This window comes from Myxine glutinosa, chromosome 4 (genome assembly GCF_964187855.1).
Source record: "Myxine glutinosa chromosome 4, kmMyxGlut1.1, whole genome shotgun sequence".
Classification (NCBI taxonomy): domain Eukaryota; kingdom Metazoa; phylum Chordata; class Myxini; order Myxiniformes; family Myxinidae; genus Myxine; species Myxine glutinosa.
The window spans coordinates 201,733,706-201,749,355 of NC_136264.1; the positions used below are offsets into that span (position 1 = coordinate 201,733,706).

At 44.8% G+C, this 15,650-nt stretch overlaps 1 protein-coding gene across 3 annotated transcripts in view; it reads right to left on the minus strand.

Annotated features, from left to right (window-relative positions):
- The window catches only part of PLXND1 (plexin D1), a 538,253-nt gene that overhangs the window by 49,834 nt on the left and 472,769 nt on the right, over window positions 1-15,650 (minus strand). For all 3 annotated transcript variants that reach the window (XM_068114237.2, XM_078776913.1, XM_068114236.2), the window contains exons 12-14: window positions 8,178-8,271; window positions 7,794-7,957; window positions 6,895-7,046 (exon numbers count right to left, since the gene is read on the minus strand). In XM_068114237.2, the coding sequence (XP_067970338.2) occupies window positions 6,895-7,046; window positions 7,794-7,957; window positions 8,178-8,271 (410 nt within the window). The remainder of the gene's footprint in view (window positions 1-6,894; window positions 7,047-7,793; window positions 7,958-8,177; window positions 8,272-15,650) is intronic.

The following is a 15,650-nucleotide window of genomic DNA, read 5'->3' on the forward strand; positions in this document are numbered from 1 at the left end:
GAGGTGACCAAGGAGGGGGCGCGAAGCGGTGTATTGGTGAGGTGTGCGAGCAACGAATGTGTGCCAAAGTGTTCGGTGGTCAGGTGTGTGACCAAGGCTGTGAGTGGAATGGGTGTACCTGGGTGTGTAAGGAAAGGTACGAGGAGCATGGGCACGGCTGGATGTGTGAGCAAGGAACGGGCTGCGGGGTGTAAGCGTCCAGGTGAAGCATCGACGTTAGACGGGGTAGAGTTTAGAACGACTTATAGCCGAATCGGGCCCTCGGTGCGTGCCGGGCCTCGCTTTGAACGGCCGCGTCCGTGCTCCACTAGGCGGAGCTGGCAGCCCGATAGAAAGGGTCGTCATGGCGACCACTTTTTGGTGAGACGTGCCGGCAGGTCGAGAGCGGGACATTGGATGGCTCCGTGCCGAGATGGTGCGTGGGATCTCGGCACGGGTAAGCCCCCGTCCCTGCCCCGAATGCCGGACGCATCCAGCCGCCGGCACAAAACAACCAGTATCCATTGCTTGGCTTTACGAAGCCGGGCTTTGGACAGGAATTGGCGCACCGAGAGGCATTAGTGAGTAGACTGGGTGATGAGGTTAGTGTTTTGGACCCAAAATTAGAGAAAAACAAAATTTGATGATTGGCAAGGGATTGGCAGTAGTGATTGGCAGATGATGGGTAGTGATTGGCAAATTTTTGATTTGTTGAAATTTGATGTGCAAAATTGGTAGTGAGAGACCCCCGATGTGGTGGGATGGCATCCCTGCCACCCTTCCCATGTGTGGGGGCAAAGGAGCAATAGATTATGGGGTGTATGGCAGTGAAAACTAGCCCGGGTGGGTTAGGTTATATTGATAGGGCCCTAGAAGATGACATTAGGTAACGTTAAGTTTAGTTCGTGACTGATACCTGTAGTGGGGAAGCAGATAGATTAGTATGGATGATAATGACGTGGGAGCGCAATAGTTTAAAGGGACGACTGGGAAGCGCAAGTTTCAGAAGGGAGTAGTTAGCTGAGATGATGCCGTGTGTGTGAGAATTGAACAGGTGTGATTGCACAGGTGTGCAACTGGACAGGTGTGTGGAGCAGTGTATGAGTAGTAAGTGTTGTGGATCAGCGCGAATGCGCTTGGGGAGAGAAGGGTGCAGGTGGCACCAGGTGTGAGAGCACAGGTGTGCAGGTACAGGTGTGTGGAGAGAGTTGGAGTAAGTGGTACGGAGTGGTGTGCATGGTGCGAAGGTGTGGATGGGGGAAGAGTGGACCCCTTTCACGAGTACCCGGGGCGGGTAGTGTAAGTGTTAGGTAGAGGGTACAGGTAAATTGTGGTTGGATATTGGCATTTGTGGTGCGGTGGCAGAATGGTGTTGTGGATGGGTGCATTAGTGTTGTGGAAATGGCTGGGCGTGTAGCCTGTTAGTGTGTGTAGTTGGTTGGGCACTCCACCACTGTGAGGATGTCGGCCAGGTGAGGCCGCAGGTGGGCTCTGGGAGCCGGTAGAGTTGTGGATGGGGCCCGAGGATCCGGAGGACGGACCCGGGTAGCCCAGTGCCAGAGAGGGCACCGAGTGGGGATAGAGCCAGAGGGCCTTCCCCAGGTAGTTAGGTTAGGGTGAGGAGCAGGTAAGCTCGGAGGCAACTGCAGTGGTGGAGGTGTGCAGGTGGGTAGACCCACTGGGAGAGGTACACGCCACAGCCCAGAAATTGTGCGAGGGCACCGGGAGATGAATCGGGGGAGTGAGACCCCAAATTGAAGAGCACCACAGTCTGGCCAATGGGAATTGGTTTTTAGAACCCATAGTGTAAGAGGGCCAATGGTTTGGCCGGAGAAAGACCCCGGGTAGTGTAAAGTCGTTAAAGTCACTTAGGAAATAGTTAGGATTGATGAACCTGTCGCACCATACGCAGCCACTTACCTGTGGTGATGATGATGACTCCACACCTGTGTTTTCTTTGTTTTGTTGCAGGAAATGAAATTGCTGTGTGGATTGTGAGACGCATCACGACGTGGATGAGACATTGGGGTGATTCCATCTCTCCCTCCCTAGGAGGGACTGATGATGAATTGGTAATGGCAAATTATGATGTTGAGTTGGAGATGGCAAATTATGATGAAAGTTGAAAATGGCAAATTTGATTGGTTAGGAGGGAGAGAAGACGAATTTGGTTTATGGGAGGAACGGGGAAGACAGTAGGGATGTTTGTTGATTGATAAAGTAGATGTTTATGGGTAGTGTTGTGTTTGGTGGATACAGTAAGGGGTAAGGGAGGAGCCATGTAGGTTACCTGGTGGGGGGGGGGGGGGCGTACGGTAGGAACGTACCTGTCTCACCTGGTTCCCATGTGCCCCCAGTGTGCATCATCTTGTATTGCGTGCACTTTTGCGCCCTTACCACCTTACTCACTTGTCTTTTCTTTTGTCTCCCACCTCCGAGGATCTGGCTTTGGGGTAGAGAGAGAGGAGAGAGAGGTGCTGGCTACGCAGTTGTGGGCCTGCACTTTCGCTGCTTGCTGCTTGGATCGATACACCATATGGACCGCAATGTTTGTGGCCACCCACCATGGACCGCAGCTCTTTTGCGGCCAAGCACCACCCGTGGATGGACCTATGGGTCAACGTGGCACCTATGCCATGCAGGTGAACCACTTTTAGTTGACACCACTGAAGGCCACAATATAGAAATGGACGCGGTTGGCGCCTTTCTTTATTTTTTGAAAGAGGCAAGAAGGCCAAGTGCACCACACGAAGGCAAGACCAGCGGCAGAACATCGGCCGGCTGCGACACCACCGGTGATTTATAGACACTTTATTGGTGCACCGGATGGTGCTCACTGTGTGATGGGGTGGTGCTTGATGCTTGGAAGGGGTGCTCTGCACATTATTAAAGGCCGTAGGCCACAGAGCACTCGTGGGTTGGTGTATCGATGCTAGCATGCGTGCTCTCTCTATGCATAACATCTGCATGTGTTCCTCCAAAAACAGGTCCTGGATCGTAGTGTAAAAATCAGCGTAGTCTTGTGTAAATAATGCTCCCTACCGGCTGTATGTTTAGTTTGAGGATTCTTTCCGGATTCGGTTATCCTGTGGGTGTGTTTCTGTGAGGAGAAGGGTGCAACGTCGCAGGGGGACATATTTACTCATTTGTGAATATCTGTAAAACTGTCGCACTCAGGGTAGAGTTAATAGTAGAGGGAACTACATTGCGTGCCACACTAAAGTAGGTAAAAATTTATCGGGTCGGGACGCCCTGAGGGTAGAGAAGGGTGCAATGTTGCGAATATGGAATTTGGCCTCCATATCCGCTTGTAAATATTCCCCTATTTCCCCAATACTCCCCAACTATCCCCAATCCCCCATTCCCTAGTCCCATTGTCTGTAAACAACAATCAGTAGAGCCGACCTTCCCCTTTTTCCCCCATTAAATGTCGTGCCCAGGTCCACCGCACCACACGTAGACAACTTTCGGACATCTTGCTAGTTATTCTTAGTCTATGTCAGTTGAGGACTCGTTTCCATTAATTATGACTCTTCGTTGCACCAGAATGTGATTATATGGCACCAGTAGTGAGTTTAGGACCTTTCCCATACCTCCTCCCATCTTCTTCCCCAAACAACAACAATAACAACAACTACAACAACAATTACAACTACAACTACAACTACAACAACAATTACAACAACAATTACAACAACAACGACGCTGCGCGGGGGGAGTGTGCGTCATCACACCGGCTCGGTTAGCCGCCATTGACAATGCGCGCCGGACCATGCGCTCCACGGGGTTACCACGAAGGGGCTCCTTGTCAGTCCCCCGTCAAGGGCGGAGCCTGGTAAACCCCCCCGCACGCACCCAATGAGAAGCAACGTGCCGATTCCACGAGGCGGAGCTAACGAGCCGAGGGCGTGTCACTCCCCGCCGGATATACGCAGCCACTCGCCGGACGTGACGTCAGATGCGCCCCCAGCTTGAGCAAACAAGTCACCATCTCCGAGCGCTGAATACCTCCCCGCATCTCTGGACCGGACCGAGTCGATTCTGACCTTTGAGCCCAGGTGCACCTGGAGCCATCGATCCTGCCTTTCCTAGCCATCAAACCCCGTGTGAGTCAGCCTTTTGTCCCGTTTATCTGTCGTCTGTTGGGAATAATATAAGAGTGTGTCTAAGTGCTTGTCTTTCTATGCTGTACCTCTCGTCCTTGTAATCTAACCTTCCGTAACAATATAACCTCCTCCGGAGGTCTTGAGAACTGAACCCTGGTGTCGTGTCATTTGAATCCCAGCTGTGTGTCTTTTCCTTCATTGATCTAGCGTAGCGCGATTAGTCGACGTTCGGGTATAATCGGGTAACTTGTGCAGACGTGGTCATACCAAAACCGCTCGGTAAATAACATCTAAGCCACGTCTGTAACAATATATATATATATATATATATATATATATATATATATATATATATATATATATATATGTATGTATGTATATATGTATGTATGTATGTATGCATGTATGTATGTATGCATGTCTGTATGTATGTATGTATGCATGTATGTATGTATTTATATATGTATGTATGTATATATGTATGTATGTATATATGTATGTATGTATGTATGTATGTATGTATGTATGTATGTATATATGTACTGTAGATATATATATATAACCAAAGAAGCACATTGACCCTATGACATGACGCTGACGTCATGTGCATAAATGTATTACATAAATGACACATGACGTCAGGACATAGGGTTAGTGTGCTTCTTTGGTTAAATATAATATTCCTGACTGCAAACCTCATAATTGTTGCTGAGCAGGGCAGAGACAATATGTCAGCGTGGCAGGCTACACTTGTTGCTAACAGGTTGTGCAGCAATTTCTGGGGTGAGACTCAATCTGTGCCTTGCTTCCCAGTCAAGTTAGGGGGTTCAATCTGTGTATTTAACTTACTATAATTCACCAAATGTCCGTCCGTCTGTCTGTCGGTCCATCCGTTCCCAGGTACCGCAAAAACGGCTGAACCGATTGCAACTATATTTTGGGTGGGTAATCCTGGGATCTTCTGGAGTAAAATAGGCTATATTGTTTTTCCAATCTCAGTTTTGGCCTCCAGAATTTTCAGGTTTGGACTCCCGCATAACGATATTTTCCCGGGTGACGCACAAACGGCTGCACCGATCGCTGCACAGCTGTGCTCCACAGCTGCACCGATCGGACTCGGTGACCTCGGACAAAGACCTCTTATAAGGACATGGGTTGAATCCCTGCTTGAGAAAATGGCAACCCCCTCCCCGCCATCATGGTCGTCTCTCCAACTCACAATCCCACGAGATATGCGGAAAGGACGACCCAAAACCAATATAAACATCATTAAACATCATTCGTATATATCCAGTTCAAGGAACATCACTAAATGTAAATAATGACCTCTGCCAAAGTTCAAACGACGTGAGTTTAATCTCCACATGAGAGAATTCCACATAGCTATTTGCGCGGTGTATACGCCAACAGATTGCTCTCCATCGATCTTGCCAAGGCCGTAACACCTATCGGCTCAAAAACATTTTAACTGTTGACTTGGTAGTTTTTACAATGAAGGAAACATTAACAATGTTGCTAAAAGTTTATTTGTGATTAATTTGTGATTGGAGATATGTTGTTTGGAATGAAAAAAGAGACATCGAGTTCAAGTGAATGACGACATGCCGTGATGGTTTCTACTTTCTGAACGTGAACCTCGCGGATCGCCATATGCAGATTCGCCATGGACCCATGATCGATGTTTCTATACGTGAACGTACCCATTTGTTTGCGAACGGGTACGTTTTTCTTGGAAGTCCTTCACAAACTTGCTGTCCATGTCTGACGTGTGACTGAAGGTGCTACAGGAATGTGGAATTTATTGGTTTCATGCTTTAGCATTCGCCGTATCTGCATTGCTTGTTTGCTTCCGGCCTCCCACACATGCGTAGCACATGTATCTCAATAGTATATTTAATACATGAAAAATCATTAATGAGTATACCTGCATGTGCTACCTTTGTGAATATCTTCTGCGCTGCTTTGCACAACAGCTGGTTGCATATGTATTATTGAATAAAATTGGAAGTGGAAGATGTCTTTGTTTCATTTTTGTGCTGATATCACATTGATATCACATTTAATGACTGTAATAATATTCAGTACACATAAACATTGGGGGAGTGGGGGCAATGGGTCACAGCTCGTTAAGGGGTTGGGGGGAGAGCAAAAAAGTTTAAGAACCACTGTTCGAGGTTTGCACACACACTTGCCTCTGAGGAGGCTAGCCTGGGCTACAAAATTCCATCCCAGTGTTTCACAGCCAGGCCTAGGCGCCAAATATGTGTGCCGTCCTTTGGATAGATGTTGGACTGGGCGTCCCATCTACTGGCATTGGATGTTGGGCATAAAAGAGCCCACGGTGTCCTTCACAAAGAGGACGTGAACTATCGGCAGCATCCTCAACAAATTCAAAATTCCAGCCCGAACCGACAAGGGGCACTGCATCAGCGGCCCAGTCGTTCTCCCAGACAATGATGCTACTCACAGGCTACTGCTGCCAATGAAAGAGGAAGAAGAACTTGATACAACTGGGCTAGGCTTCTCTGAATTGTAGAGGTTTACCTTTTCATATTTTTTTACTATTACAGATAAGCTGCGACGAAAGGAAAACTGAGACAGTTGTGCCAAAAATGGATCAGTGGGTATGGATAAACCAATGAGATAAAGAGAAGAGCGACATCATCTTCAGGGAACAAAGTAATCTGAATGGCTCTGTTCTGTCCATTACCTGGTTAAGAACGGGACAGCAACCTCAACGGATGTGTTCTGGTTGTGTTCTGCTTATTGATTATTGAATCAATAATTACACCAGTGCATTGCCTTGTACCTGTGAGATGGTTTATAATCAGATTCCCGCAGCACACATGGAACACCTCCAATGGTCACCAAATTCTCCACCTCAGAGAATTCCTTCCCCAGGTTAAAACCTTCCACAGTGACCAAAGTGCCCCCTTCCACTGGGCCCAATTGTGGTGAGATCTGCATTACAACAGAGACAAGAAAAGAGCAATCGGAGATTGCAAAACCTCACCAAGATGTATTTTCAGTGGTTTTTAAGGCTTTTGTGTTAAAACAAATATGGCGGCCGAACCACGCGACCAATGACGTCATCATTATTTTTTTTTCTCCACTAATTTATTCCAAGATTATGCTCAAGAAATTTCATCTTGATCGATGACGTTTTGTACTTGTCAAATTATGACGTCATAATGGAGGCACCTATGATATCATTAACATATTTTATTCCCCATGGAGAGTTCTTTACAATGAGCCAGGTCTCAATTTTTTTCTATTCAGCGCTTTCAGAGATATAGAGGTGCAAAGTTTTTCGGTTTTTACAAGATGGCGGCCGAACCACGTGGCCTATGACGTCATAATTATCATTTAAAAATTCTACAGGTGGAGTTGCACCTATGGTGAAAATTTCTCTCAATCGGACCAATGGTTGCAGAGAAAATCTTATTTATTCTGTGCGGACAAACAAACAAACAGACAGACAACCAGACAAACAAACAGACTCAAATGCAATATCCTCTTCTCTGGCGAGGGTAAATATCATGTATGGCAGCTTTGCCTTAAGGGAACAAACACATGGTGGCTCAATCAGAATGAATGTGAGCTAACACCATGAGAAATGAGTTTAGACTTGTACATTAGCACTGAATACAATATACATACAAGAACATGATCCGATGACATGATATGAAAACATGAAAAAGCCAAGACCTTGGTGATTGTAGGAGACGGGCAGGGAGCTGGGCTCGCGGTGCAGTTCTGTTTCCACTTGCAGACCCCCTCAGGTGCACACCAGGTACAGTTTTGCCCCATCCTCTGCCGAGACTCACAGTGGCTGCAATCCAAGGAGCCAACCTCACAGTTGTACAGCATCACTGTGGGTCAATCCAAAAAACAACAACAACCACTGTTATATGTATTTAAAGATGAAAACCAATTACTGGCTTGGTTACATAAATAATTACCGTTTGATCGATTCAAATGCTGTAAAATGGAATAAAACGTCCACACAAAAATGACAAATCAATGTGAAATAAAAACGACAGAAGAATTGTATTTCCAGCTGTGAAACCAATTTATCTCGAAAGTTCTAACCTGAGACATGATCTGCATTGTCCACAAACTTCGCGTTGTTATCTCTCAGAACCAAGTCCAATGAGAGGTGTTCAGACATTAAGTGGGTGCGGATCTGTGGGTATAAGACATGGCATTAGCTGGCGAACTTGGGAATTTATATATATATATATATATATATATATACACATAGACACACATACATACACAATATATGAAGCTCTTTCTATCCACGAACTAGCTGACTGATTGATATTAATGTTCGGTAGCTTCCGGGTGTTGTAAAAAGCTGAAATTTGACATGCCGGCAGACATCAAAGCCAGAACAGAACCGTCAGAAAGCATCCGAAAATGAACATGTACGTAAAAAAACGTAAACGTATAGGTAAAAAAAACAAAAAACCTCAGTTGATATATAGCATTTGAAAATTGCAATTTCTATCTTACTATAATTCATCAAATGTCCGTCCGTCTGTCTGTCTGTCCGTCCGTTCGAAGGTACCGCAAAAACGGCTGAACCGATCGCAACGATATTTTGGGTGGGTATTCCTGGGACCCCCAGGAGTAAAATAGGCTGTATTGTTTTTCCAATTTTTCCAAGTTTTCCAATTTTCCAGTTTTTCCAAACACGATGGAATAATATTTACCGATATGAACAGTGATGTGGCTTTTGTTGAAATTTTACGTACCAGGAGATAGTAGATCGACTCCTGACGAACTCTTCCTCTATAAACGTGCGGCTCCGAAGTAACACGGCAGTGTGTGCAAAGCGACTGAGAAACAGATGTAGCGGCCGCTTCCATGTTACAGATTCGGCGCGCACTCTTCACACATAAATGTGCGACTGAGAAAGATGTGTCACGGCCGCTTCCGTTTTGCAGAATTCAATCTTTTTTCAAAATGGGCACCGTGTACTGTTTAGATTTTGATGATTTGCGTGTGATATGATTCAACGGGTGTTTATATGAATCGTTTAAAATAAAAAAGCCTTCAATTTCTGATATTTTGCCTTTTCATTTGGGCCTCCCAATTGAAGCCCCACCCATAGGGTGGGTACCGTTATTCGTAACTGTAAATTGTAAAATAAACGTGACAATAATGTCAGTGAATGAAAAACAAGACCGGAAGTCTAACAGCGGTGTAGCTGGACTTGTAAGATATTATAAACCACAAGCATATGATTGGCTTTTTAAACAGTCGCTAATGCCGTTTATAACATTAAACCAAGAAATTTGGAGGAATGCTGAGATCCATGAGGTAAGTTTTACTTACAGAACTGAGCGAAGATCTACTGTAATCTATAGGTACCATATTGTTGGAAGAGACGTAACGCCGATGCTTTCGATATTTGATGGTCATTTTAACAATCGGGTTGTTTGTGTTTCACACTGAATGAAAAACGTGAAGGTAGAGCATGGCGATTGTGATATATGACAGGTTCGACGATATGTTCGGCATTATCGGCATATAAATCAAAATGGCGGAGTGTGGAGAGTCAGCCGCAGCACCGCCGTAATGACATCAGACGTAATCACATCACCCTGTCATGTGACCAGATTCTCAGCTCCGATTGGTATACGTTTGAGGGGACATACATACATACAAACAGACAGACAAAAACTGTTCTAGACGGCTTTGTCCTATGGGATACGCCGTAAAAAGAAAAAGCGTCTGTGTATGAAAATTGACCCATAACATCAAAATAACACCCATAAAAAAACAACAAAACCTCAATCGATATCTAGCATTTGAAAATTCCAATGTCTGTAAGTGTAAACTGTGGAATTAGCATGACAATAATGTCAGTAAATGAAAAAAGAAAGGCATCCATCAATAAAAATTTATGTAAAAAAAACCTAAACGCGTCCAGAAAAACAACAAACCTCAATCGATACAAAGCAAATGAAAATTGTAATTTCTATAAGTGTAATTGATATCTAAATTTTATTAATGAAACAAAAACCTAAATTTATATCTAGTAGCAGGAAGGTGATGCTTGCCTATAATCTTAAATGTTCTATTTATTATGTACCTGTGTGCGAAGCAATCTTTGTTATTGCTTACACAATGTGTAAGCATACCCCACTGGTATTTATATATGTACTGTATATCAGTTAAAGAGTTACTTCCGGCCTAAGCTGTGGTCTGGAGTGGGCAGGGCTTGTGAGAGGCACCGACCCACCCACTGTGAACAGTGTTACCTGCTGCACTTTGACCCGCAACTCAACCAACCGTTTAACGTTGCCAGCACTTCACTTTGGAATAAATCCATGGATGTGTTTCTGGCTCACTGGCCTTCGTGAGCAACGGGTGTAATGCTCTTAAGAGTAGTGGAAGAATATATATATATATATATATATATATATATATATATATATATATATATATATATATATATATATATATATATATATATATATATATATATATATATATATATATATATATCTATCTATATATATATATCTATATATATCTATATATATATATATATATATATATATATATATATATATATATATATATATATATATATATATATATATATATATATGTATATTGTTACGGACACGACTTAAGATGTTGCTTGACCGAGCGGAATGGCCGCCGTGATCGCACAGTTTACCCGATTCCACTCGAACGTTGACCGAATCGCGCTATGCTAAATCAATGAAGGAAAGGACACAACGGCTGGGATTAATGCAACGACACAAGGGGGTACAGTTCTCAAGACCTCCGGAGGAGGATATAATTGGTGATGCAGAAACGGGTAGATTACACGGTAAGAGGTAAAGCACAGAAAGATGGGCACTTAAACACAGTCTTATCTATCCCCGACAGACCACAGACAAACGGGACAAGACTGACTTACACGGGGATTGATGGCAAGGAAGGACAGGCAGTCGATAGCACAAGGTGCACCTTGGCTCAGGGGCAGAATCAACACGGTCCGGTCCAGAGATGCGGGGAGGTATTTCAGCGCTCGGAGGTGGCGTCTTCTCTCTCCAAGCTGGGGGCGCATCTGACGTCACCTCCCTCTTCCTGCGCATGCTCAGCGGGGAGTGACACGCCCTCGGCTCGTTGGCCCCACCCCAGATGGGATCGGTCCGCCGCTCCTGTTGGGTGCGGGGCGTTACCGGGCTCCGCCCTTGACGAGGAGCTGACAGCGAGCCCCTGTGTGGTAACCCCGTCGGAGCACATGTTCAATGGCGGCTAACCAAGCCGGAGTGAGGACGCGCACTCCCCGCGCCGCCGCCGCGCCGCCGCCGCTGTTGTTGTTGTTGGTGTTGTTGTTCCATGAGGAAGAGATGCGGGGAGGTATTGGGAGGTCCTAAACTTACTAATGGTGCCATACAATCACATTCTGGTGCAACGAAGAGTCAGAATTAATGGAAACGAGTCCTTAACTGACATAGACTAAGAATAACTAGCAAGATGTCCGAAAGTTGTCTACGTGAGATGCGGTGGACCTGGATGCGACATTTAATGGGGGAAATAGGGGAAGGTCGGGTCTACAGAGTGCTGTTTACAGAAAATGGGACTAGGGAATGGGGGATTGGGGATAGTTGGGAAGTATTGGGGAAATAGGGGAATATTTACAAGCGGATATGGATGGAGGCCAATCTCATATCCGCAACAATATATATATATATATATATATATATATATATATATATATATATATATATATATATATATATATACCATATAAAACACAATGTGTGTGTGTGTGTGTGTGTGTGTGTGTGTGTGTGTGTGTTTGTATGTGTGTGTGTCTGTCCCCCTTCATAAGGCAAAGTTTTAAAGGCTTTGAGTAGTGCTTTAGGAGGGATTTGAGCGGGGGGAGCTTAAGGGGAAATCTTTGAACACGACTGTGTGTCAACCGGTTAAAAGACCTAAAATACCCCAAGGACCCAGAAGACCCAATGGACCCCAAACACCCAAAATACCCTGTGGACTGTTAAAGAGACAAAATAACCATGAAGACCCAGAAAACCACAAGAACCCAGAAGACCCCAAGTACTCTGAAGACCCAGAATACCCCGAAGACCCAAACAACCCCAAAGACCCAAAAGACCCTGAGGATCCAAAAGACCCAAACAACCCCAAGAACCCAAATGACAGAGGACCCAAAAGACCCCAAGGACTCAGAAGACCCCCAAGGACTCTGAAGATCCAAAATACCCCGAAGACCCAATGGACCCCAAACACCCAAAATACCCTGAGGACCCCAAAGACCCCAAAAACTGAAAAGACCCTGAATACCAAATGGACCCCAAAGATCCAAAATATCCCAAAAGACCCGGAAGACCCAAAATACCCTGAAGACCCAAAAGACCCCGAAGATACAATAGACCCCGAAATCCAAAAGACCCAAACAACCTCAAAGATCCAAAAGACCCTGAGGATCCAAAAGACCCAAACAACCCCAAGGACCTAAATGACAGAGGACCCAAAAGACCCCAATGACTCAGAAGACCCCCAAAAACTCTGAAGATACAAAATACCCCAAAGACCCAAAAGACCCTGAAGACCCAATGGACCCCAAACACCCAAAAATACCCTGAAGACCCAAAATACCCAAAACACCCTGAAGACTGTTAAAGACCCAAAAGACCATGAAGACCCAAAAGAACCAAAATACCCAAAGGACCCCAAAGACCCAAAAGACTGAAAAGACCCTGAAGACTAAATGGACCCCAAACACCCAAAATACCTGGAAGACCCAAAAGACCCTGAAGATCCAAAATGCCCCGAGGATCCAAAAGACCCCAAGGATCCAATAGACCAAACAATCCCGAGGACACAAATGATCCAGAGGACCCAAAATACCCCAAAGACCCTGAAGACCCAATGGGCCCCAAACACCCAAAATACCCTGAAGACCCCGAAGACACTGAAGACTGTTAAAGACCCAAAAGACCCAAAATACTCCAAACACCCAAAACCCCCCAAAAGGCCCCAAGATCCTTAAAGACCCAAAAGACCACGAAGAATCTAAAGACCCCAGAGACCCTTAAAGACCCCGAAAACCCATTCACACACTGAAGGCCCAAAATGCCCCAAAGACCCTTAAATACCCCGAAGACCCAAAAAGACCCTGAAGACTGTTAAACACCCAAAAGACCCCAAAGACCCAAAATACTGCAAATACCCTTAAATATCCTGAAGACCCAAAATACCCCAAATAACCTTAAAGACTCTGAAGACCCAAATGACCCAAATAACCCAGAGGATTTAAAAAACTGACAAATCCCTGAAAACCCAAAATACCCCAAAGACACCAAGATCCTTAAATATCCAAAAGACTGCAAAACCCCAAAAGACCCTAAAGACCCAAAATTCCCCAAAGACCCATAAAGACCCCAAATTCCCAAAAGACCCCCAACATCCTTAAAAACCCAAAAGACCCCAAAGACCCTGAATACCCAAAATACTCTGAAGACTGTTAAAGACCCAAATGACCACAAAGACCCAAAATACTCCAAAGACCCAAAATACCCCCAAATACCTGTATATACCCCAAAGACCGAAAGGATCGAGAAGACCCAGAAGACCAAAAAGACCCCAAATACTGCAAGACCCAAAATATCCAAAAGACCTTCAAAGATCAAGAAGACCCCAAAACCCCAAAGACCGAAAAGATTAAAGGCCCAGAAGCCCAAAAAGACCCAAAATACCCCTTAGACCCTTAAAGACCCGAAAGACCCCAAAGACCCAAACAATCCAAATGACTGAAAAGACCCTGGACCCTGAGGTCCTGAAAGCCCCTTAAAGACCCTGAGGAGCCAGTAGACCCCAAATTACCCCGAAGACACAAAATACCCCAAAGACCCTTATATACCCCAAAGATCCAGATCAAGGACCAAAAATACTCGATTTAACTCAAAAGACCCAGAAGACCCAAAAGACTCAAATGATCCAAAAGACACCAATGAACCACAAGACCCAAAAGACACGGTGGCTTGCAAACTGAGCCTCAAGGTCGGTGTACAGAAGCTGTATTTTTAAAAAATACTATATTTCAATACAAGCAATACAAAAATTGTTGCAAAACTTTTTGGGCAACCCTCGTGCATGTACATATATATATACAGTCATGTGAAAAAGTAAGTACACCCCATGTAAAGTTTTGACTTTTTCAACATATTTCAACATACAGCTATTTGATCTTCATTTCAACAATATTGATAGATAAAGGTGATATAATATAACAAATATCATGAAACATTTACATTTTGTAGTCCATTGTATAATTTAAATGAACATAAATGCAAATTTCGCATGTGGAAAAAGTAAGTACGCCCCTACCTTTATCACTACTTCAAATACCTAAAATTAGAATCAGGTGCACCAGCTCAGGTGCAAATGATTAGAACATTGTTAGAGTTGACCTTGGAGGAACCTGTCTTATTTAAACCTCAGACATTTAGTTTGGTTTGCTCTTTGTTGTTGAAGTGTGCAGCGTCACCATGCCTAGATCAAAAGAGCTCTCTGATGCCTTCAGAAAGAAGGTTATAGATGCCTACGATTCTGGGAAGGGATTTAAAAAGATCTCCAAACAATTTGAAATCAATCAATCGACTGTCCGGAAGATCATCTGCAAGTGGAGAAGATTCCAAACAACTACCAACTTGTTCAAGCCAGGGCGCCCCCGCAAGTTCAGCCCGAGAGCAGACCGCAAGATGCTGAAAGAAGTCTCTAAGAACCCCGGTATGTCATCACGGGACCTTCAGGTAACTCTTGCCACTGTTGATGTCAAAGTTCACGAGTCTACCATTAGAAAGAGGCTGCACAAATTTGATCTACATGGGAGGTGTGCCAGGAGGAAACCTTTGCTGTCCAGAAAGAACATCAGGGCAAGACCAAAGTTTGTCAATGAACACCCAGGCAAAGACCAGCACTTCTGGAACAATGTGCTCTGGACAGATGAGTCAAAGGTAGAGCTATTTGGCCACAGTACCAGAAGACATGTTTGGCGAAAACCAAAGACAGCATTTGACCACAAGAACCTGATACCAACTGAAAAGTATGGTGGTGGAAATATTGTGGTTTGGCGCAGCTTTGCTGCATCAGGGCCTGGGCAACTCACCATCATAGAATCCACTATGAATTCTTCATTGTACCAGAGGGTGCTTGAGGATAATGTGAGGCCGGCCATCTGTCGGAAAGTTGAAGCTCAACCGAAGGTGAACCTTGCAACATGACAATGACCCTAAACATACCAGTAAATCCACCAAGGAATGGCTGAAAAGAAAGAAATGGAAGGTCCTGGAATGGCCAAGTCAAAGCCCGGATCTAAATCCCATCGAGATGTTGTGGGGGGATTTGAAACGAGCTGTGCATGCAATAAACCCCTCAAACATCGCAGAGCTGAAAGAATTCTGCATGGAGGAGTGGGCAAAAATTTCTCCCAGTCGATGTCAGAGACTGGTAGACAGTTATAAGAAACGCCTACTTGAGGTTGTTTCTGCCAGAGGGGGCAATACCACC